This window comes from Hippoglossus stenolepis, chromosome 22 (genome assembly GCF_022539355.2).
Source record: "Hippoglossus stenolepis isolate QCI-W04-F060 chromosome 22, HSTE1.2, whole genome shotgun sequence".
NCBI lineage: Eukaryota > Metazoa > Chordata > Actinopteri > Pleuronectiformes > Pleuronectidae > Hippoglossus > Hippoglossus stenolepis.
In genome coordinates this window covers 17,127,412-17,152,414 of record NC_061504.1, presented here as the reverse complement: position 1 = coordinate 17,152,414, position 25,003 = coordinate 17,127,412, and the positions used below count along the sequence as shown (strand labels likewise).

The following is a 25,003-nucleotide window of genomic DNA, read 5'->3' as shown; positions in this document are numbered from 1 at the left end:
CACATAGGAGAATAGTTTTGGCCCAGATTTGTACAAGACAAAGACTAAAAAAACCTTTTTATTGTAATTCCGTGTACATTTCTCACATTTAATTGGCAAAACAATTAATTGGATAATCCAGAAAAGAAATGTGCAGATGAACAATGGTGCAGATAACGGCTGTGTGTTCATTTGATGATGTAAAACAAGGTTTAACCTGAATTTGCCTCTTACCTGCACGTGAGCTGTGTTGGTGTCTGAAGCTGCAGTGAAACGCACACATGGTTCCTCACAAGTTTCAACACAAATCCAGTTTATTTGGATTTTAGAATTAGTCCGAGTTTGGGGAACTACATTCCAGAACAACATGGTTAATCATAGAGATGCTGCGACTGTCTGAACCGTTAACAGAACCAACGAGTCTCTCTAAAATACACAGATACACACAAACACGTACTGTTCCCCTCCTGTTGAGACCCACACACATGCAGTAAACCTACTCTATGTGCTTCCACGCTCGTTTTGGCTTTTCCCTCGCGGATCTACTTTCAGCTCGACTCTTTAAGGCACGTGGCTGGTGGCTGACAGAAGGCAGAAAGAAGCCCGAAGAGACACAGACACACACAGGAAGTTATTGTTTCTCAACATGAATCTGACGTCATTTACAGTTCACACACTTCATCTGTATCGAGAGACTGCTTGTGCTCTCGGGTCAGTTTTCAGATTCATGTACAGATCTAAAACATCAGAGACAAACGTGGCAGTTTACGTTGAAAAGCTGCCGCATCTGAACATGGAAACGTCGTTCGAAAAGTACCACCAGAGAATTTAATACACAATTCTTCTCTTCCCCTCGTTTCTCTCATCAAACTCAAACCACAGTCCAAAGCTCGGAGATGACAGTACAACACACTCACACAGTTTCGTGAAGTTATTTGGCACCAAGAAGGTTTTCATGAGCACATTTCTGAGACTAATGCTCAGAAGGAAGCTGATGAAAAGTGTCTGAAGGAAAAGGATGTGTTCATTTCAGTCTGTGCACGTGGAGGTCATGTGGTGAAAGTCTGGTCCAGACCGAGTGTCCATCCACAGCAGGAGGATAAAGACACACCCCCCCGGCCCGACGCTCGTATTGCTTCAGAATTTAAAGATGTGAAAACTCGATGATTCCAGTTTTCACCTGAAATCAAACCAACAAATCACTTTGAGAAAAGAAGGCAGGAGGTTTATCATCCGACGACGTATTAAATCTTTGATACGAGACTCAAGCTCCACATAAAACACGTCGTCCGGGCTCGGGAGGAAAAGAAGAACGCAAATATACGACGGTTTTAATGGCGGCGATTAATAATGTTTAGAAGATAAATGCGTTCAATTACACTTCAGCGCTCGAACGGATCTTAGACCCGAAGACTGTCGCAGACTTTCTGAGACCTCGCTCCACGGCTCCTCGTCCACAGAGCGGCCGGGGGAGCGCTCACACGGTTTCTGAGGGGTTTCATCAGAACCTCTTCACATGTCCACCTTGTACATTATGAGACATTTAACAGAAACAGGAGAATCCTCGAGAGGCACGTGCACGATCCTGTGTAGCATGAACAACACACTGTGCAGATAAAACATGAAGCAGTAAAGTGAAATATGATAAACATGTGCATTTCTGTCCTAACAGTTTTTCACTTTAGCATCAATTTCCAATCCAGAATGTTTGTTTCATGAATTTTAAATGTGATAAAGAGGCTTTTAAACAAATGTGCTGACTGCAAATGTAACTTCAGTAAAGTCAAACTCTGATGGGCTGTGTATTTCTTGCAGTTCAGTCCTATAATAACTGGATTGAATAGATCTCAACACTTTACCTTGATTCTGGATTTATTTTCAGCATTATTTCAACAATTCGTACGCAGCCGGTCTTCAGAAGACACTTAAATCACTTCCTCTCATGTGCAGAAAAACATAAAAATAAAAAAAACACGCAGCAAATATCTATGAAGTGTGTTTTACAAAAGAAATAAAATCATACACTGTAAAAAAAACAAAGTGAAAGTCACTTGAAGGGGTTGGGCTGTTCAGACCACGTGATTAGGCAGCCGTGATTCTTCACAGGAAGTAAAAACAAGCTGGTCACTCACTCACACAGGATATGACATCACAAAGCAACCTGATCAACACAATAAAAACTAAGTGGCACGTGTCAGTCCATTAAAATGATGAATTTCGTGTTGTGAAAGCAAATGAGAAGCTTCTGCTCGGAGCCTCACACACAAAGAATAATACTCAACTGGGTCGTGAGCGTAGAAACGGGTCGAATGGGATTTAACTCATCGTACCCTGAATTCCCTCTGGAGCCGTCAGGACCAAACCAAGAGCCCTGATTGGCCAGTGGTATGTACCGTAGTGGGTTTTCATTGATCGATTATTTTGAGTGTTTTAGTGTTTTCACACTTTTTGGATGAAGGCTCCTCCCTGTTGAACGGAAAACAGACAAACTGACCTCAGATCAGCCGCTAGAGGCAAATTCAACTCAAGTCTACAGATGGACAAATGGTCACGAAGCGTCCGGCAGCGGAGAAACTTCGACGAGGGAGTAGATACTCGTTTCTCTTCTTCACTTCAAGTCTTCGTCCCTCTTAAAAATCGTCATCTTCCTCGCGTGGCACTTCTTGAGTCTTTGTAAAGTAAAGTGTAGAGAAGCCAAACACAGACATTGGGTTGCCAGGTCTGCAGATCACAGAACAGTCCTGGCTTCCATTATAAAAATAACCCTTTGATTTCAAAGAGCGTCCGTCTGATGCCGTATCGCCGTCGCCATTTTGCATCCCTCCCTGGTGCTGGTTCAGGGATGCCAAGTGGAAGGACGCCCAATCAGCTCCTCCGTCTCATTTCAACACTTAATTAGTCCCAGAACTCCTCCCCTTTAGTACTTATATGGTCCACAGCTTCCTGCTGCTGCTGCACTAGCCCCTCCCCCTGCAGTCCTCACACAAGTCTGTGAGCTCCTCCTCTTTTGAGTCTTTAAATGGAAAACAACATCCTGTGTGTTACAAGCCATCGGCTCCTCGCCCCGACCCCTCCTCCAGGTCAGAGGTCAGAGGTCAGTGACCTTGTTCTCCAGGGCGGCGGCGATCTGCTGGAGGCGGAGCGTGAGCTGTTTATTCTGGGCGGCCGGGTCCTCGTCCAGCGACTGGATGATCTGAAGAAGACATGATTACACATTATTAATACTTTAATCTTAATTTATTAGGACTGTTGGACTCTGTTACTGTTACAAGGAACTGTAATAAAAACATTTCTAGAGCATCGGTGTTAGTTCTGATCCAAACTGGTTCCTCACCACGTCGTAGTACTTGCTGGCGTACTGGTACAGCTCGTGTAAGGCCAACTGGGGGTTCAGCTTGTCTGTGTGCTCCTACCAAGAGGAAACAAAGGTTCAATATTAAAACTGTTAAAGTCCTCAGACACACACCCACACACACACAGACACACACACACACACACCACACACACACACACACACACACACACACACGGTGGCTCGTACCCTGGACACCTCGGCGAGGTGTGTGTTCATGTCCTGGTCACTGACGGGAACCATCTGTCTGATGCCTTTATAGTAACTACAGGAGGAAACACACACACAAGTCAACACTTTATGATGGTAAATCAATAAAAACAGATTAATAAACAGTTTTAATACAAATGTCTTCAGATTAATGATTAATGAGAACTGGTCAGTGAAGCGTTAAAAACCTTCATCACCTCCAGAACCAGCAGAAACTCTGTAGATCATCTTTTATTGTATAAATTATATCTGTATTCATTTAAACTTACTAAATCTTTCTAACATTCACGTTTTCTTTCTACTTATTTAACCTGTTTGTTCTATAAATAACCTTCTGCTGCTGTAACAGCTCAAAGTCGAACAAGTTGCTGTCGAGTATCTTCGGACGCAGCCACACGGCGACAAGCTCCTCCTCCAAAGTTCTAATGAATCAACTTATTTCAATAAACTCACTCATCCACCATCTTCTTGTACGTGGAGATCTCTTTTGCATAGAGCAGCTTGTTGCTGGGAGACTCCTGCAGACAGAGGGAGAGAGTTAGTGTGTGAGTGTGTGTGTCTGTGTGAGTCTGTGTGTGTCTGTGTGTGTCTGTGTGAGAACTGACTCTGCTGAGCTTGTGCTCCGTCTTGGTGCAGGCGTCGATGAACGTCTGGGAGATGACGTGCAGCGACGCGTCCACCACCTCCGTCACGTGCACGTCGAAGATGTAGTGGGGGTTTCTCAGGATGGTCACCCAGTAACGCATCGGCAGGCTGAGGACGCACAGACACCGGAGTCAGGACGGAGCCGAGACCTTTTAACACCATGTTTGGATCTTCACATCAAATGATGGACAGACGACCTTAAACTTAATGCTGAGTGTGAATGATCCAATAATTCATAAAGCATGTGAGTATGTATTTATAAACACTCATTTCTGGTCAGTTTGTGATTTTTAAGGATCTGCTGACTCACTCCCTCCCTCCCTCCTCCTCCTCCCTCCTCCTCCCTTTCATCTCCTCCTGTCGCCTCCTCCTCCTCCTCCACCTCCATAACCCTCGTCAATAATTCACTCGTGATGAATATTTCATCGTCCCACTTGTGTGTGTGTGTGAGTGTCTTCCTGCTGATTGACAGGCCCAGTTCGTGGCCAGTTTGAAAATAGACACGTTGAATAAAAAGCTTTGTTGCTCAATCTGTCTCCATTTCCTCTTTTCTTCTTCTTCCTCCTCCTCCTCTTCGTCATTCATCCGTCCTGATAACAACCTGCCAATTAAAGCTCCATGTGCTCGACTGCCTGGTTTAGTGAGAAGATAATGAGCTTAGCTGATGAGGTGCCCCCCCCCCCCACACTTTAATCATTTCTCTTAGTGACTTTTCGTCTCCAGCTGAGATTCACAGAAGCTTTGAAGAGAAGCTCACACACGTCGAGTCACAACCAATCAGGGACGTCGTTTTACAGGATCATTTTAATACTTCTACCTGTTGGTCTTCCAGATGTGCAGCGTCTCCTCGTCCACGTTGTCGTGTCTCAGCGCCTGCTCGTCCAAGAAGTCAAAGAAGTACTTGACGGCCGGAGGGACGACGGAGCCCGAGCACAACACGCTGCGGAAGAAGTCGTCCACGAACTGCTGCAGCGTGCCCTGGGACACACAAAGTTTTCCAAAAGAAAGAAAATGTCTGTGTCACACAAGAAGAATGAAAGTACTGAGTACTAACTATAAAGTACAGAGTGTGAGTGAAAGTACTCTGTTACCTTGACGGACAGCAGCCTGGTCAGGTAGATCTCAGTGATGGCCTTGGTCATGGCCTTGTCCTTCATGCTGCCTCTCTTCGACTTCCCCTCGTCCAGCTCGTCCGCCGGCCGCACCAGGTGGAAAGTGTTGTCGTCCTCCAGCAGCGCGTTTTCTGTCAGACACGCAGAGACGAGAGCGTTTTGAGAATCGAGGATCCAAGTTTCAAACGACATCGTCAGCCGGATTGTGTGTGTGTGTGTGTGTGTGTGTGTGTGTGTGTACATACTCTCTTCCTGACTGTCTTGGTGCTGATGGAACGACTGTGTGTGTAGAACTCTGGACAGAACCAACGTGGCGTTATCACGAACCTGAAAGACAAGTGGAAAAGACCAGTTAATAGATCTCGGAGCAGATTCCTTCCTCTAAACGTCCGAGAGGAGAAACGACAGGAGTTTGACTTTCTGTTGGTTTTCCTGCAGAACGAGGAGAACGTCTCTGTTTATAATAAGATAAACTGTAAATCTTAAAATCTCAAATCAAATAAAAGCTGCAGTAGAGTTGAACTTTACTCGGCTTCGCTCTCAGTGCTGTATATTCTCAAATATCGCTCCACTGCGCCGACGACAGTTCCTCTCAACAATTAGTGAATAAAGCTTTCAGGAAAAAAGGGAAGTTAATTAAACTCCATTCAGACGGGATTATCATTACAGGAGGAGACGGGGGAATTCAATATTCCCCTCGCTGCTCGTAATTAAACTCATCCGTCTGCAGTTCTGAGTTCTACCCGCTGGGGAACGACAGGATCTGGTTTCTAATGGACTGAGGAGAGAGAAGGGCGGCTGAAGGGGAAGCGGAGCGGAGGCGTGACGTGAATCTGAGTGAACGCAGTGCGAGAGCAGAGGAAGTAAACCGTCAGGCTCACGTTGTAATGAGCCAGAGTGTTGAGCTTCTTCCAGCGTCCTTCCTTCTGAGAGGTCAGGTCCAGGTCGGACAGGATCTGACCCGTGGAGCCGGGGCGCCACTCTGTGGACACACGGGGAAATTAACGGGGGTGTTTTTATGTGACATTCAGCTGAGAGGAAGAGGAAGAGGAAGAGAAAACACGACACAAAGTTCAGAAAACTAAATACAGAGATGTTTCTTACCCAGAGCGACACTCTCCACCTTCGGTCTCTGTGAGTACGGGAGGTTCCTGTAAACCTGATCGATGATCTTCTCTTTCACCTGCAGGGCAGAACATGCAGATTTTAATTTATTAAATGTAAGATAACAAAAAAAAGAAATGATATTTCACTCCCATTAATGACGTCAACGCAGATAAAGAAACAAACGAACCTGTGTGATGCTGTCACAGCTCAACACCTTGACTGGAGTCACGTCTGGTCCCTCCCCGTGCACCAGCACCTGCAGAGTCTGACACCACACACACACACGTCAATCACACACTGATCCTCAGCACACACATACACACACACACACACACACACACACACACACACTCACAGACACACACACTCACCAGCACAGAGTACTCGACGTCGTCTCCCAGCAGCCCCGTGTCGTTCAGGGTGTACTTGGCTTTCTTCATCTTGGCGTCCACAGGTCCTTTCTCCACCTGGTGCTTCAACGCCTTGAACAGTTTGTACAGAGGTTCTCCTGCCGTGTCCTACACACACACACACACAACACACACACACACAGACGCACACAGACACACACACTGCCGCTTTAAAGAGTGTAAAGATGATCTAAAGTATCATTGTCATGTCTCATATCAAACAAAACAATCGCAATCGCCTCCTTGTTTTCTAAGTTTTACAGAGTTTAAGTTTCCTGCAGCTGAACTTTCAGAAGCTGCTGATCACAACCAGAACAACAACAACAGTAGAAATGTCCCGTGTGCAGCTGCAGTGTGAGAACAACACAACTCAGTGTGAGGAAGTTAAATCAGAGAAACATCCGCTGCTGTCGTCACTTTCAACTTCTCAAATAAACAAACCACACAAAGCTAAACAGAAAATAACAGGTTCACTGAGCGAGTTTCAGAGTTTCAGAGTTTCCTACAGGCAATTATAAGTGAAGGAACAGGAGGAGGAGGAGGAGGAGGAGGAGGAGGAGGAGGAGGAGGAGGAGGAGGAGGAGGAGGAAGAGAAACAGATGGAAGAGAAAAGTGAAAACAAATGGAAACCACGTAGAATAAGTGAAAGAATTTGTGTTACCCTGAGGAACTGATAGAGACAGATGGACATCCAGTTACACAGCATCCTCTCCACCACCGTCTCCGACCTGCGCACAGACACACACACACACACACACACACACACACACACACAGAGACAGACAGACACACACACACACAGACACAAAACATTAGAACTGTACACAACATCATTTCTTCCTCTTCTTCTTATATTTTGTGATTGTGAAACTTTCACAGTGTAAATCAACAAATATACATAAATAATCATAAACGGTAAATAAATAGACGTGTGTGTGAAAAGAAAATGATTATAGAGAGAAATAATAACGTGTGAGTCCCCCCCCCCTCACCTGCGGAGCATCAGTTTCGGGTGCTTGCTCTGCACGTGCTCGTCCATCAGCTCCAGCAGCAGCGTCCTCATGATGTCGGTGTAATACTCCAGTTTGCCGTGCAGCGCCACCGTCAGGAGGGAGGCGAAATAACCGCGAGAGCGGGCGTTGAAGTCCGGCCGACTCTCCAGCGTGTGGATGAACTGGAGCCGCAGAGAACGAGGGGATTTCAAAAAACGGCAAATTGATGAAGATGCTGATTTTGAATTCTACAAGATTGAAACTCACGTTGATGAGGAAGGTTTTGCTGTTCAGCAGGTTGGAGAACTGGGTCAGCGCCTGAGCCACGATGGCCTTGCGGGCCTCTGGGATCTGGATCTGTCCCGTGATCATGGTGTCGTTCACTCCGTCCTTCGACGGCAGGAAGAAGGTCCGGTCGGTGTAGGTCTTGTAGTCGAGGAAGGGGATCCGGGCCTCGCTCAGGTCGCTGGTGTGGTCCTCCATCTCAATCATCAGGTCTGACGGAGACACACAAACATCTCAACCACCATCTTTACACCATGTTCTAGAGACTCAGCTTGAGACAATGGAGGAGTTCAGCCATGTGACGTTCAGGTGAGCGTACCCGTGAACTCCTTCTTGCAGCGATCTCGGACACTCTCCTCCAGATTCTCCAGCTGGTGTTTGACCTTCTCGTATTCTCGCTCCGCCTGCTGACTCTTCCTCCTGTTACACACAGACACACACAGACACACACAGACAGAAGAAGGTGTTGAAACATATCTGTGATATATAAAACACGTCTCTCTGTGCCGGTATCTCGAATATCTCTTTAATGATCGGACCTGTAGCAGTAGACGGACACAGCGATGAAGATGAGCATGGGCAGGATGACGGCCGGGATGATTATAGCCAGAGGAATGTCGTCTTTCCTGGCGTAGTACACGGAACCCACGAGCCACTCGCCGTGACCGAACTTCACCTGACGAGACGGAGACCGAACATGTGAGGAAGTTCAAGAGTTATCAACACTATTTATGAAATATTCAAAGTATGTTGAATTAGTTGGTAGAAGTTTGTGTTTGATTAAAATCACTGAGTCACTTTGAGTCTGAAGGAAACTTTAAAAACACAGGGAGGCGTCTGACTTTCTCTTTTGTCTTTGAGTTTGAATCCTGTAAATAACCTGACAGTTAAAGTCTGGAACGATGGAGTTAAATCACAGAGGAGCTCAGCAGACATTCGTCCTCCGCCTCCCCCTGTGATGTGGTGGTTTGTGTTTTTACCACGAGCTCCAGCAGGTCGTTGGTCGTGTCTCTGCGGTGGCGTTTGGATCTGGCACTGGGCTGCGTTGACGGCGCCTCCAGGATCAACTTGTCGTCCTGTTCAGAGTCGACAGAGGAGAGGGAATGAGAAGCTGAAGGAAGAAGTGGTTCTTCATATGTGGCCCGGGACGGAAGAGACCTGAGACCTGAGACCTTCACTGTAAAATGGTACATCTGCTCCATCTTTACAGTGTTAACTCATACAAAATGATAAACCTCCGGAGCTTCACTTCTCTGCTCCGTGTTTACCTGCAGGATGTTAACGTGACAGGGCGTTTCCGACAAACGCCTGAGCCTCTTTGGCGCTCATCGCCTTGGAGAAGCCTCGACCCTGAGAAACAGAGAGGGGTTGATTCAGACCCAGACATGAGGAGGGAGGTTTCATTTTAAAATGTAAAAAACTCCTCTTCCTCACGGTCACGATGATGATGCTGGTCTCCGTGATGACGTTCTTGAGGAGGTCGTTGAAGCTGGGGTTGGGGTGGTAGACGAAGTTCTCCAGGTTCTCCGGCAAGTTGTCCAGATGCAGCGAGGTCCTGAACACCTGCGCGTCGAGCGAGCTGTTCACTTTCGGTGAGAAGAACTCCAGGACGGTGTCGTTCTTACTCAGAAACTCCTGAACAAACTGATGGAGACACGGAGACGAGAGGATTTAACCTGAGGTGGCGTCACAAGGTCTGTGTGTCCGTGTGTTAGAGAGCCGAGCACAACACAGTCACATAAACACTGGAGGAAGAGAAAGAGTGGAGAGAAAGAAAAACTGGAGCTGAGGAGTGGAGGAGAGAAATCGATCTGTAGGAGCGATAAATAAAAACTAACTTCCTGCAGAGAAATGAAGCTGGAAAATAGAGGAAATGAAGGAGCACTTTTAAAGCAACGAAGAAGAAAACTCCATCAATCTGCCACTGCAGCAACACAACTTTCTGCACACGCACAGACACACACACACACACACACACACACGGAAACTTACCTCTTCCCGAGCGGCAGCCTGTGAGAACTCGTCAGTAGAGGCAACTTTGATCGTGGCTCTTTGGATCAAGTCAAAACCATTTCCCACGACCACGATCCTCCGACCACCACTACACACAGACACACACACACACACACACGCACACACACACACACACACACACGCACACACACACACACACACAGAAATCAATTTTAAAACAGAGCAGTAACTGATGAACCTTTTTATATTTTGTCTGATTAAATTTGAGGGTTTTTTATTTCCAGTTAATTTTGTATTTATTTATTGTTTCCGGGTTGCAGTTTCTTGTCGATTATCAAATGATTATCAAATGATTTATATGACCACACACACACACACACACATATATATATATACACATTTATATATATATATATACTTTTGTACACTTCACGTCACCTGCTTGTTTGTTCGTGTGGAACAGGCTCATAAATAAACTGTTTGATACCAGTGGGGCATCTTCTGTCCACCGGGGGCAGTAATGAGCCTATTATAGCTCTGTGATATAAAGCACATTATACATTTGATTTATTTATTGGTTATATATTGTTTTTGTAGTTTTTAAAATCAATTAAATGATATTTTATTTGTTTAGTTGTTGTTTGCTGCTCTAACCTGCAGAAAGGTTAGAGCAGAAGAGACATTAAATCAAACAGTGTTTTCAGTTTTAGAGGAGAAGAGACTTCAGAGAAGAAGATGAACTTTAAAATACACGAGTCATGATTCATCGCCCTCTGCTGGTGAAGCTCGGAGCTGATTCCCTGAGATTCTGAGGCTGTTCTTAAAAAACACAGATTTATCAATATGTTGTTTTATGTTCATTCATTTGATATCTTCAGTGTAAAAGGAAAACTTTAAAATACTTTCAAGTCTCCATATTTAGACTTGTGAACTGTGTAGATCAAATTAAACAAAGAATTAAAGGTACAGTCTGTAACCCACTCACCACAGGAAGCTTTCTTTGGGGTTATAGTCTATGACCTTGGGGTTTTCAGAGTACTGGTACTTGACCGGGACGTCCTTGGTCGTGTTCCTTCCGTATTTCACCGTCACCGTTAACGGATCGGAGGGAACCTTCTGTCCCCGGTACTTCCCCGTCTCACAGGTGATACGTTGGCCGAAGGAGAGACTGCAGGGACGCAGGAGGACACCAGACCGTTAACGTCCCTCAGGAGGACAAAGAACAAACACACATGTGATCAGGTGTAACTCACATTTCACAGGGAACTCCTCCCACGGTGACGGCAATGTCGTCTTTAGTCGCCGTTTCCATGTCTGTTCCATTGATGGAGATCACGGTTCCTCCGGCTGCTGGACCCTTCACCGGTCCCACGGTTGAAGGTTTAGGATCCTGGACAGAAAATATATCAAATTAATATGCTTGTACTTAAAGGCTGATGAAGAGGAGGAGGAGGAGGAGGAGGAGGAGGAGGAGGAGGAAACAGCTCTGAAGCAAATTACTTAAACTTCAACTGAGATGAAAAAATAGTTTAATCAGTTTAGGAAACTTTCACTATTTCACATTATTATAGGAAACAAGAATAGATGTCATATCTTCGTGTGTCCTGCCTCTTCAAGTGGTTTAATGACACATGACTGGAAGAAGAGCGCCACCAAGTGTCCATCTAATATATCATCACAGCAGTGGATGGAGATCTGCATTAAATTAATTTCCCTCAGATTGCTTAGAGAAAAATGGTGAACAGGTTTTTACAGTAACTTCTACCAGAATCTCAACTTGACTTAATTATGACTTTAATTACTTTTTATTTCCTCCGTTAAAACATGTCAGACTGTTTTTGTCCCCAAGTTATTTCCACCGAGGAAACCGTGAACATGCTGCAAAGCTTTGGCATGAAAATAATCACAAGAACCAAAAAAAACAACAGGATCCATCAAACCAAAGAGACAAACACAAACAGAAGAATGTAACCAGGAAAAGTTTGTTGTGTTCCAGCCGGTGCCGACGCTTTGATCACATCAAAACCAAAATATATTTCAAATTCCACAAAGCTGCAGAGCTCAGCGAGGTGTGACGGGGAGAAGAAGTGGAACGTCACCGCGCGTGTGTGTGTGTGTGGGGGGGGATTCATCAACTCGTGTGTTTGAAGAATATTGATAAAGAGACGGCGGCTGCAGAAACACGCCAGCTGGTCGTTTCCCCGTTTGCCCTGGATTGTTCTGCACGGCGCCGACACGACGAAAAAACAAAACGAGACGGGAGATTCATTCTCAGCGACGCTGGAGGATGAAATGTAAGAAGTCAATCTGTGAGGAGCGAGCAGCGAGTGGGAGGGAACGTCCTCGTGGTTGTTGGGAGGAGAGGTGAAGGAATAAAGGATGAGAATATCAGTGAAGGTGTAAGTGTGACTCCAGAGTGTTCCTGCTGGGATGAACACAGGTGTTTGGGTTGTTGCGGTTTCAGATTTGTTCTCGAGCCACAAACAGAAGGAATGAAAATCCCCGGAGAGACACAAGCTCATCACAGCTCGGCCTCGACTGCACGTTACACACAAACAGAGCGGCGGCGCAGGGGGAAGCTGCAGCAACTGAAATATATCTGGTCTGAGAGTCAAAGGAAGAACAGACGCTTCCATACATCTTGGCTCCGGCGGAAAGAAAACAAAAAAAAAAGAACGAAACCCGGAGATTCAGGATCAGATAAAACAACGAGCGGAAATATGAACGCATCCATCTCTTTGCAGGAGGGAAAGAAAAACAGAAAAACTTTCATCAGCTGCTGAACCGATGAATAATCTTCATCACAGGCTCAGAGACACAGAGCGTTTTAGCCTCTTTCAGCTCATTGTTTTGGTTTCACGGCTCAATGAGTCGTTGCTCAACCTTCGTCATGTTCGCTCGTTGTGTTAGTTTGTGTAAATAAAGACGGACGACACATCTCCACTTCCTCCCTGAAGCTAAAAGACCTCAGACGTGTGTGAGATGTTTTCAGACTCTTGGCAAAGACCCAAAATAACAGTTTAATCCTCTTACTGCTTATAAAAGTCACTTTTTAGTGCACGTTTCATGGACTGTCGCCGTTTCCCCATTACATTTCATTGTAGACGAATCGTTGGCTGAAAATGTCAGAAAATGAATCTTTAAATCCACATTTCTTTGAACAAACAAACGGAGAAGCTCAAATCGAAGACGCAGAGCGAACGAGTGAAGCTGCAGAAGTTGATCCGTCTGCAGTTTGCTTTAATTATCCGTTTGTCAGCTCTGCAGCAAGAAGCGTGTGCGGCTTTCATCCGTAAACACCTGAACCGTGTTCCAGGAAGGAAACAACCGCGGCTCAGGGTTATTTGTTGACGGTGTTTGTTTCTGTTTGTCGTGAGCAGGAGGAAGCGGCTGCAGGTTGAGTACAGTTTCGTGCAGCTGTGAATTTGAATGTTGGGGGATATTTTTATGCCTCGCTGCCTCTTCGGGGGAGCAGATTTTTTCCTGCAGCCGACGCCAGAGAAAAAGGCTGCGTGACTTCACTTTGTTCCAAACCTTTTACTGCTGCGGGGATTTGTTCTCGTGGGTTTGAAGTGTCAGTGTTGTGAGTCTCCTCTGAGACTCCGATGAGCTGTGTACTCGGAGTCTGCAGGTTTCACAACAACACCTTTAATCTTTTTTAACAGATTCCAGCTCCTGAACCCAGATTCTTTTATTGAAATAACAATAAATCAGCTGTAACTTCTGATGAAACGGAGGCGGCGGAGGTGAAAGCAGATGTTTATGTTGTGCGTGTTGCTGTTAAACATGTGTTCAGACGCACCCGATAGGTGAAGTCGACCTGAGACGTCCCTGTCCTCCCTCCCTCCAGCTCGATCTGCACCGCTCCCTTCGGTATGACCGGGACGTCGGACGGGGGAGCTCGCTTCGCCGGGCCGATCTCACACACCACACTGCGGGGGGGGAGAGAGGAGACATTCAAACATAACAATGGCTTCCAGGTAGAGCTGCGACTGATGTTTTATTTCATGAATAATTGATGAATCGCTATAAAATGGGGAGAAATGAACATCACAGGCGTCTTCAAATGTCAAAAATCCAAAGATATTCAGTTCACAGTTAGAAGACATTCGAGAAGTTGGAAACGTTTTTCTGAAAAGCAAATGACTCTAATTGATTAATTGATATAGGATCCGATGACTCGTGTTTTTCTGGAGCTTTTAACCACATTGACGCCATCGTCCTCCGAGGCCGTGAGACGTGTTTTCAATCCAAGGTGGTTAAACCTGTTTTTCTTCACTTCAGCTTTATTGTCCCTGAAGTATAATTTCTGTTCCATAAAACACAAACAGCTTCTGCCAAACTACGTCTCATAAATTCTCCTAAAACACAGTTTACATCAAAATATAAAACCGGAGAAGATTCTGGTCTTTAAACTGTGTGTCAGGCGCAGTGATTCAGTTCAAACTGCTTCTTAACCAGTGACGAGGCTTTAAAACATCTGTTACACGCAAATACAAAGTTTTCAAAAGGTTGTCAGAGGTTCAGGTGAAGATCTTCACGTGCACGGACGGCGGCGGCGCTCTGGCGTGCACGTTAACGCTGTTACCTGGTAGAGACGGAGTATCGCTCCTCCTGGTGGACACAGTCCACTCCGGCCACCGTGATCTTCCTGATGTCCTCCTTCTTTATTCCCATGTTGGAGCCTTTGATGGTGACGGAGATGCGTCCGTTGAGAGGCCCGAAGCGAGGGATGATCTGAGGAGGAGAAGAGTCAGTGGATCAAACCAAACTTTCTCTGAGTTCTCTTTCCTGCCTCTTTCATCCCAAGGTCTCGATTTACATTGGATTTATTATTATTATGACATCGGATGTGTCCGAGTTAATTAAACAGATCTAAGTGGAAACTGAGAAACTTCTTGTTCCTGCGATGCGACGTCAGAAAAACAATATTCACTGAAACATGAGACGTGTAAAAACTGTTTTTCTTTGAGGCTGCGTTTATCTGCCTCAGTCTGATGTGACCACCTGACCAGTAAAAGTCATTTCAGCTGGAGCGTCTGTTTAAAGTGTCTCCACAACCGACAACCGACAACAACTCTTGACCTCGTCAGCCGCCGCTCAGAGGAACTCGAGACGCCGCTCGAAACAAATGACGACGTTCCAGAGAAAATGTGAAACACGTTGAAGCCGCGAGACAAACTGTGAATCCAAAGTGAGAGAGTGAAGAACAAGAGGCGGCCGGCTCAGAGATCAGCTGTTTGCATTTCAGAAATGTGATTTGCTCTAAAAGGAAGATGAATGAAACGAAAGAGGAAAGATTGGACATGTGATGGAGAAGTGCAGGAGTCTGATTTCACATCCTCCAAACAGATGCAGGGATTCTATTCTTCCTTTATCACTGATTTATGCTTCACACAAACACAGACGAGGTTTCATGAAGCAGCCGCAGGTGAACTCACACAGTGAATATATTCACAACACGTGTCTTTCTGTTTGAATGTCTGAGACGATGAGACTGTGAAGATGTCGTATGTTCGACACATTTAAAATCCTCTGAGACAAACTTCTAACTTCGTCCACCTCCAGGAAAACACTTCAAATCTTCCCTTTCAGCTGCAGTTCGCCGTCTGTACTGCGGCTAAAGGTCACAGACGTATTTCAACAGCAGCACAAACCCCCTCCTGTTGTCATGGTGATAGTGTAGCAAGAGTTTTCTTTGACTCACATCGGTGATCTCGGGGTCGGGACACTGCGCCGGCTGCGGTGACGGGCACAGCTCCCGGTAAACACAGGAGCGAGAGGAGGAGCACCACACACACTGGTACTTGGCGTCGGCGTGTTTACACAAACTGCAGTCTTCTCTTCCCACTGAGCAGTTATACAGCACCACTGGAGGAGGAGGAGGAGGAGGAGGGAGGAGGAGGAGGAGGAGGAAGGAGGAGGAGGAGGAGGAGGGAGAGGAGGAGGAGGAGGAGAGGTCAATAAGCATAATTCAGTGAATAGATTGACGACTGCTCTTCATCTTGATGTGTAACTATGAGTGTGTGTGTGTAAGTTGTGTATAGTGACACACTAACCTGTCAACAAGCTGTCAATCTTCCTCTCAGTGACTCTTTCTTTGATGTGGAAGGAGATGTTCACCTCCTGCTGCTTGTCATAGGAAAACTACACACACACACACACAGAAAAACAAACACACACAAACACACAAACAGATTTGCATTAACCCACATTGTCAAATACATTTCTACCTATTTAGAGCTCAACACTAAATTACCTTGAATCTACCACACACACACACACGCACACACACACAATGTTAAATCAATGACACATAATGAAATTAAAATAATTAGAAGCTTTAAACCTTTTCTGAGTCACAATTGAATCACTAATGATTCACTAATTCTCTGATTATCATTAATGAGACAGTCGCTGATTCGTCTGACGTTCACACTTCAGCTTCTAGACATAAACATAAACATCTATTCTTTTTATAGACGACTTTTGATAAACAGTTATCAAGTTAACTACATGGATCTAATCTAATTTGGAATGTGACCTCAGAGAGAAACAGACTGTTTCTGCTTTTATCTGCTCAGATGACCTCAGTTTGAAAGACGGTTATTTATATTCTGAGAAATAAAGTTTATTATCAATGGTCGCAGAGCTACAACCAATCAGAGCACAGAGACGGGTGACATGGTGACAGAGAAACAATATATTATATATATATATTTAACTTTTCATTGATTCATAGTTTTTCCTTCGTACTGACCTCATAACCTGTGAATTTGAACTTTGACCCCTGCTCCCGAGTGACCTCCTCGTCCGTGTGCTTCATCAGCTCAGTGCCGATGGCCAAACTGCGACCCTGGAGACGGAGAGACGGACAGACGGTCAGACGGAGAGACGGACAGAAGGTCAGACGGAGAGACGGACAGAAGGTCAGACGCACTGAACCAGACTCAGCAGTCTGTGATTGGCTGCTGTGACTCCTCTCACCTGGTAGATGTCCAGGTTTCTTCCCTGGAAGTTGATCGGGATCTTGACGCCGACGGGAATCAGCAGCGGCTCCGGAGACTCGAACTGAGGACAACTGGCCGACTGCGTCACAGAGACACAAATATTTAGGTTTTGCATTAGTTTTAAATGCTCACGGATGTGTAAAGTCTTTATTATGTTATAATTAAAGTCTTTGAAACATCCCCAAAAAACTTTAAACTCCCACCTAAAGAATATTGATTAATTGTAAATATTCTAAATTGTCTATGAGACAAATTAAAGCAGCAAATTAATTAAATTCTTTGCATTAATTGATTATTAAAACAGGTTCAGATTATTATTAATACTTTTACACACAAACAGACACACACTGACCTGTTGGGGTTTGATGATGTGATCGCCATCTGCAGCAGCGTCGCTGTCACTGCAGCTGTGATCCTGAGCGTTCCACTGACACCCCCATTCACTGGTCACACACGCTATGCACCTGAAAACACACAATACACCAGTGTGTGATACACGTGTGTGACACCAGTGTGTGTACTGTAGATCTGTGTGTGTGTTTTCTGTCTTACGGTGTGTTTTGGTTCTTCCTGATTGTCGCAGCACAGTTGTAGAAGTGATACTTTCCAGACGTCACCTCGATTTTGTTGTTAACCAGAACTCTAACTGGGACGGACACGTAGTCTAAACACACAAACACACACAGACACACACACAGGATAAACGGAGAGACAGTAAAAAGAAACATTATAAATGTGTTTATTAGTGATAACAATATTGTTTAAGACGAGTTGTTCCCTGAGTTTAGTCTGACAGGCTGTTTCCTCTCACGCCACTTTGCTTAGCTTAGCATAAAGACTGGGAACAGGGGGAAACAGCTAGCCTAGCTTTGTCCATTTACGTGCATTTCCTACATTTTTACCAAGTAACACGTGATAGTAACATAATAAATACAACTTTCACTGAGTTTTCATTAAAAGATGTATTTATTCTAAAGTATTTACAAATTACCTGAACCATCTGATGCCTTTTTGAGTAAAAGTACAAAAAGAGCCTCAACGTTAATGGTAAATATAATATAATAGTAATCACCTTTCAACAACAAGGCTCAGGATGATTTGAATAAGACATAAAATGCACGAGGAGAAAACACAAGGACGTATAAAATGGACAAATATAATCAGGAGTTTAAAACAGCTAAATAAAAAACAGGAAAACTAATGTGAATAAAACATAAAACAGGAGAATATAAAAATCTGAGTGCAGCTAAAGCAGATTTCACATTGAGTGGATCAGTTTTATGGCCTTTAACCATTTAGCCTTAACAGAATAAAAGTATTTCAAATTCATTCATTCAGATGCAAGTTAGGGAACAACAAGTGGACTTGAGAAAGAAACGAGAATCCCTCAGGTTGATGGTGTGAACTTCCTGATGCGAGCACCTACCCTGCTGCTCCGGAGTGGGGGGGATTGCACCGGGGTGGGGCAGCGAACACGTGACCTGCACCGAACTGCTGTAGCTCATCACGCCATCGTTGGAGAAGGAGCCGAACCAACAGCAGAGGGTGTCGTCCTGACTCAGCCGGGGGAGGGTGGGGATGGTGATGACCACCTGGAGGGGGAGGGAGGGAGGGGACGAGGAGGAGGAGGGGGGTAGAGAGAAAGAGAGAAAGAGAGAAAGAGTTAGAGAGAAGGAGTTAGAGAGAAAGAGTTAGAGAGATAGAGTTAGAGAGAAAGAGTTAGAGAGAAAGAGTTAGAGAGAAGGAGTTAGAGAGAAAGAGTTAAAGAGAAGGAGTTAGAGAGAAAGAGTTAGAGAGAAAGAGTTAAGAGAAGGAGTAGAGAGAAGGAGTTAGAGAGAAAGAGTTAGAGAGAAAGAGTTAGAGAGAAGGAGTTAGAGAGAAGGAGTTAGAGAGAAAGAGTTAGAGAGAAAGAGTTAGAGAGAAAGAGTTAAAGAGAAGGAGTTAGAGAGAAAGAGTTAGAGAGAAGGAGTTAGAGAGAAGGAGTTAGAGAGAAAGAGTTAGAGAGAAAGAGTTAGAGAGAAGGAGTTAAAGAGAAAGAGTTAGAGAGAAGGAGTTAGAGAGAAGGAGTTAGAGAGAAAGAGTTAGAGAGAAAGAGTTAAAGAGAAGGAGTTAGAGAGAAAGAGTTAGAGAGAAAGAGTTAGAGAGAAAGAGTTAGAGAGAAAGAGTTAGAGAGAGGAGGAGTTAGAGAGAAGGAGTTAGAGAGAAAGAGTTAAAGAGAAAGAGTTAGAGAGAAGGAGTTAGAGAGAAGGAGTTAGAGAGAAAGAGTTAAAGAGAAAGAGTTAAAGAGAAGGAGTTAGAGAGAAAGAGTTAGAGAGAAGGAGTTAAAGAGAAGGAGTTAGAGAGAAAGAGTTAGAGAGAAAGAGTTAGAGAGAAGGAGTTAAAGAGAAAGAGTTAGAGAGAAGGAGTTAGAGAGAAGGAGTGAGAGAGAAAGAGTTAAAGAGAAAGAGTTAAAGAGAAGGAGTTAGAGAAAGAGTTAGAGAGAAGGAGTTAAAGAGAAAGAGTTAGAGAGAAGGAGTTAGAGAGAAAGAGTTAAAGAGAAAGAGTTAAAGAGAAGGAGTTAAAGAGAAAGAGTTAGAGAGAAGGAGTTAAAGAGAAAGAGTTAGAGAGAAGGAGTTAAAGAGAAAGAGTTAGAGAGAAGGAGTTAGAGAGAAAGAGTTAAAGAGAAAGAGTTAAAGAGAAGGAGTTAGAGAGAAGGAGTTAGAGAGAAGGAGTTAGGAGAAGGAGTTAGAGAGAAAGAGTTAGAGAGAAGGAGTTAAAGAGAAAGAGTTAAAGAGAAGGAGTTAGAGAGAAGGAGTGAGAGAGAAAGAGTTAAAGAGAAAGAGTTAAAGAGAAGGAGTTAGAGAAAGAGTTAGAGAGAAGGAGTTAAAGAGAAAGAGAGAGAAGGAGTTAGAGAGAAAGAGTTAAAGAGAAAGAGTTAAAGAGAAGGAGTTAAAGAGAAAGAGTTAGAGAGAGGAGTTAAAGAGAAAGAGTTAGAGAGAAGGAGTTAAAGAGAAAGAGTTAGAGAGAAGGAGTTAGAGAGAAAGAGTTAAAGAGAAAGAGTTAGAGAGAAGGAGTTAGAGAGAAGGAGTTAGAGAGAAGGAGTTAGAGAGAAGGTTAGGAGAAGGAGTTAGAGAGAAGGAGTTAGAGAGAAGGAGTTAGAGAGAAGGAGTTAGAGAGAAGGAGTTAGAGAGAAAGAGTTAGAGAGAAGGAGTTAGAGAGAAGGAGTTAAAGAGAAGGAGTTAGAGAGAAAGAGTTAGAGAGAAGGAGTTAAAGAGAAAGAGTTAGAGAGAAGGAGTTAGGAGAAGGAGTAGAGAGAAAGAGTTAAGAAGAGTTAGAGAGAAGGAGTTAAAGAGAAGGAGTTAAAGAGAAAGAGTTAGAGAGAAGGAGTTAGAGAGAAGGAAGTTAAAGAGAAGGAGTTAGAGAGAAAGAGTTAAAGAGAAGGAGTTAGAGAGAAGGATAGTTAAAGATAAAGAGTGGAAAAAGGAGGGAGACAGAGAGAATATTATCTTTCCATATTTATACTAAACAATGTCCTCCTCACATCTTTACATCTACAATGTTATTATTTTAAATATTTATCAGTTATTAATCCTGAAGTTCGGCACTAGACGACTTCACAGGACATGACACCGATTGATGCAGAAATATTTTACATTTACAGGAAATCCACCTGGTGAAACAGAGTCTGGGATATTCTACATTTTAGTTTTGGTCAATTATTTAAATACTTGACAGGGCAGTTTGTCATATAGACGCAAATATTCAGTGAATTCATCTTCACCACAGAGCAGCTTTATTCACTATGCAACAGTAAACACCACAAGTATAGAAACTGAGGTGTACGTGATAAAGTATCAGGAGGAGAACAGTGTGTGTGTGTGTGTGTGTGTGTCTGTGTGTAGAATAAGTAAGAATCCAAGCACAACTGGTTGACCTTGATAAATTGTGCACAAATGCAGGCGTGTGTGTGTGTGTGTGTATGTGCATGTGTGTGTGGTGCAGTAATAATTACTATTCATCTGTGCAGTTCAAACAGCAGCTTCTCATTAGTCCTCGCCGACCTCCATCGCTTTAATTTCACTGCTGGAGTTTTAATTTGTAACTTTCTGAACTTTTTTATCTCTGAGGCCGGAGACGAACAAACCCACTGACTCACTTTGCCTCTTTTTGAAGAAGGCGAAGCTGCACGAGACAAAAGTTTTCCGACTGTCTTATCAGATTAAAATCCCAAACTGTGCCCAGTGGTCCCAAACTCCCTGATTAGGATGCAGCAGATTCACGTGTGTGGTTAAACCCGGAGCCTTTTGTTCAGAGGAGGCTGCGTTCACCTTCTCTGCACTGACACCGAATCATCTCCGAGGAAACAGAGTCCACATTAAAACCTGCGCTGTGAAACAAACTGTGACACATGACGAACTAACACGAGCAGAGAGTTGATGATCGGCCACGTACACGAGACTTCAACGGCACCGCGACAAGAACGTTCGTAAGCTGCACTGAGAGTCTGGACACGTTCCTGATCTGTTCTGGAGGGAAAGCAAATGTCTGACTCAGTCGCTCTGGATACCTTCTGGAACTTGTGGAGTGTCAGAGTGAGTCGATGTGAGAAAAGAGCAGAAACACAAAAGAGGAGTCATAAACCACGCAGACGCAGACGAGGAGATTCCAGAGCTTCTGGTGCTAAAGGCCGGTGTGGAGGTGAAAAACAGCCTCTATAACAACAGTGTTATTGCTGAAGATAACTGAAAGATGCTGTCGTGGGAAGTTTCTCCTGAGATTCAGTGAAACTCGGCGTCATCATCAGTTTCTGACTGTGACACAAGACTGAGCTGAATCAGCCTGTGAACGTATTAAAGGACCTGTCAGCACAAACTGGTTCTACTCTGCATAACGCACTGTACATGATGAAACTGTAAATCCTAACGAAGCTTCTCTCTGACGCCGCCGAGGGCCCCCGGAGCGCCACAGACCAGAGGCTGAGAAGCTGCTGACGACAGACGCTGCCGCTCTGTGACGGCTTCAGGAGCGTTCGAGTGGTTTGAGCGAAGCCGAGCTCAGCAGGCACCGAACTCGGCTCACAGGGGAACAGCTCGTACCTGCTGCGTCTTCCTGCAGCTGAGGTTGGGCGGGTCGAAGGCCTCGATCTGAACGCACTTCTGATTGGGCGACCACAGCCAGGTGTTCTCCTCCGTGGACCTGCCGCACTCCTGCTTCCTGGTGCACCTGCCGGACGAGGAGGAGGGAACAATGTCAGACTAACTGTGATGGGGACAGATTCAACATCAGCAAACGAGACCAAGCAGATGAACAAGAATCCCAAAGTAAAAATGACGACACTGAGATTAAACTTCCATTTCAACCTTTAAACTTTTCGCTGTTTGTTCACTAAACCTTGAAGTTGAGTTTCAGTCCCACGCTTCAGGATTTATTCTTTTCATTGCTCTTTCATCTCATGTGTGATGGTCCCAGTGAAACGCAGAGCGACTCACCTTCCCTCCAGGACACACCAGCCACAGTACGGATCCTTCATGGAGACGCAGGACTGACAGTCTGTCTTCAGGTGACAGGCCTGGACTGGAACCTTGGTGATCTGCATGTACACACACACACACACGTCAGGCTTTTATTATGGAGGAGCTGTTACAGTGAACATGCAGGACACACACAAACACACACAAACACACAACATGCATCTCTGCAAAGGTGATTTGTATATATATATGCATATCTGATATCAATACATGTAATATAGTGATGAAGTGGCCAATCCCCGAACCCTCCAAACAGCCGTGGAGATAATTCTCCCCCCCGACAGGAAGAGTCTGGTCTAATAAATCTAAATGAGCAGATGGAACCGACTCCCAACTTGACTTGATTAAAGTGAATTGCCCTCTTGAAGTGCATTGTAATTAATTCATTTCTCAATCAATAACGTCAATTCCAGGCCGTCGCGGCGGCTGGGGAGTGATGGCGAGCGAGCGAGCGATGAAAGGACAACGCAAAGAAAGACAGATGACGAGAGGAGAGAGCGAAGAGGAAAACAAAGAGAGGGAGCGAATAAATCAGTGAGCGACTCCTGTGGGGTAATGTAGACGGATGTGTTGGCGTTCATCGCACCAACGAATAAATGATCAAATGAGACAGACCCAATAAATTAAAGACTCGTTAAATCCCCGACCTGATGCACGATGGGAAAAAAGTAGAGGTAAGCACACGACTGAGTGTCTGACCTTCTTCGCCTGGTGACACTGATGAACGGGGGAATGGATTGAGCAAAAAAAAAGAAGAAGAATAATCAATCCAAGAATTGACCTTTTTCTCCGTGGTGATGTACAGGTGTTGGAGGCTGGAATCGAACAGCAGGTTCTTGTTGACCTTGCCTGCGGTGACGTCGCCCGGCGCTCGCCCGTACACGTCGGGTTGATCCGACAGATGCACCTTCAGCACCTGCACAGACACAGACACAGACACAGACAGAGACACAGACACAGCGTTTAAATTCAGGCCGCCGGCTTCTCTCCTCTAGAATTCTGCTTTTTCAGGACAAAATATGACGACGCACCAGACGACTCAGAGCTGAGAGGAAAGAAAAAACAGCTTCCTCTGTAAACAAATGAGCTTTTATCTCTACTTCTAAGTTTTATAATCTTGTTATGTCTTCGTGTGTTGGTCGACATTTCCTTAATAAGTTCATGGAAAAGTGGTTTAGTCTTAACGAACGAAGATTAAAGTTCTATAATGAGATTAATAAACTGTCCAAGTGGAATTTAATTGTTTATCTCTTATTAGAAACCTTCCTGTTTATACACAGATATGTATATTAATATTTCCAGTAGAAGTCAGCTGGCGAGTCGTTACCTCTCCGGTGGCGGTGCCCAGGAACGCCACAGTGTGCTCCATCTCCACAGCCACGGCCACGGCGGTCATGTGACCCTTACGCACCAACGCGATATTTGACGTCAAGGCGAACTCGGCCTTGCTGGCCAGCGGGGACTGCAGGAACTCGGCTCCGCACTTGTACTCGACGGCCATGTCGATCTGACGGAGCAGAGGAGAAATGAAAAACCTCTCCACTGTAAAAACATGAATATTAATGTGAATTATCGCCTCACGTTATTTTTGTTGATGCACAGCTTCTCCGACGAGGAGTAGGGCGAGTAGATGGCGGCCTTTTCGTCAATGAAGCCGTGGTTGTTGTAACAGGCGCTGATTATCTTCACCAGCTGAGTGTTAATGGAGCGCAGAGGATACATACCTGCAGGCAGAGCAACACCTGTTCACTTCAGTTACTTCACACAGGAAACGGATACAAACACGATTTCTGTTAAACACAAAATCTGGAGAAAGAAAAACGTGGCGCAGACATTCGCTCATTTGTGGCGACGCAACTTGGGAAAATTATGGATTTGCATAAAGTTAAATAATTCAACATTTAAAAGTCCTGCAGAGCCACACGGAGCCAATTAGAGCTAACGATCGTTTCCCTCATCAATCAATCTGCTGGTCAATTTATTCATTTGCTTGTTTGTTTCACTTCAAACTGGATATTTATTATTTTGGAGACGTCACGATAAATATCACAAAACTGGGACTTTTTATCCAGCAAACAACTAATCGATTATTGCACCGTCAACATCTCGCTCCGAATTTTCAACTAACTATTTAATTAGCTACACAGACTTAATATTAAAAGTTCTTGTGAGAGAGAGAGAGAGAGAGAGAGAGAGAGAGAGAGAGAGCGGGAGAGAGAGAGAGAGAGAGAGACAGAGCGAGAGAGAGAGAGAGAGAGAGAGAGAGAGAGAGAGAGAGAGAGAGAGAGAGACAGAGCGGGAGAGAGAGAGAGAGAGAGAGACAGAGCGGGAAGAGAGAGAGAGAGACAGAGCGAGAGAGAGAGAGAGAGAGAGAGAGAGAGAGAGAGAGAGAGAGCGACAGAGAGAGAGAGAGAGAG

At 44.7% G+C, this 25,003-nt stretch overlaps 1 protein-coding gene across 1 annotated transcript in view; it reads right to left on the bottom strand.

The window, feature by feature from the left end:
• Positions 1–45: 45 nt before the first annotated feature.
• Positions 46–25,003, bottom strand: part of LOC118101411 (plexin-B2) — a 102,634-nt gene continuing 77,676 nt past the window's right edge. The window contains 38 exon segments of the mRNA XM_035147156.2: positions 46–3,172; positions 3,314–3,388; positions 3,521–3,596; positions 3,995–4,059; positions 4,147–4,294; positions 5,004–5,164; positions 5,278–5,429; positions 5,544–5,625; positions 6,180–6,280; positions 6,403–6,481; positions 6,593–6,670; positions 6,777–6,923; positions 7,477–7,543; positions 7,808–7,989; positions 8,075–8,304; positions 8,412–8,512; positions 8,632–8,768; positions 9,073–9,168; positions 9,361–9,382; positions 9,384–9,442; positions 9,527–9,736; positions 10,085–10,193; positions 11,052–11,234; positions 11,320–11,456; positions 13,869–13,998; positions 14,655–14,803; positions 15,774–15,937; positions 16,126–16,213; positions 16,827–16,922; positions 17,054–17,155; positions 17,429–17,540; positions 17,629–17,740; positions 18,503–18,668; positions 22,152–22,278; positions 22,545–22,645; positions 23,368–23,502; positions 23,914–24,093; positions 24,168–24,310. Coding sequence (XP_035003047.2) covers positions 3,068–3,172; positions 3,314–3,388; positions 3,521–3,596; positions 3,995–4,059; positions 4,147–4,294; positions 5,004–5,164; positions 5,278–5,429; positions 5,544–5,625; positions 6,180–6,280; positions 6,403–6,481; positions 6,593–6,670; positions 6,777–6,923; positions 7,477–7,543; positions 7,808–7,989; positions 8,075–8,304; positions 8,412–8,512; positions 8,632–8,768; positions 9,073–9,168; positions 9,361–9,382; positions 9,384–9,442; positions 9,527–9,736; positions 10,085–10,193; positions 11,052–11,234; positions 11,320–11,456; positions 13,869–13,998; positions 14,655–14,803; positions 15,774–15,937; positions 16,126–16,213; positions 16,827–16,922; positions 17,054–17,155; positions 17,429–17,540; positions 17,629–17,740; positions 18,503–18,668; positions 22,152–22,278; positions 22,545–22,645; positions 23,368–23,502; positions 23,914–24,093; positions 24,168–24,310 — 4,607 coding nt within the window. The 3' untranslated portion in view covers positions 46–3,067.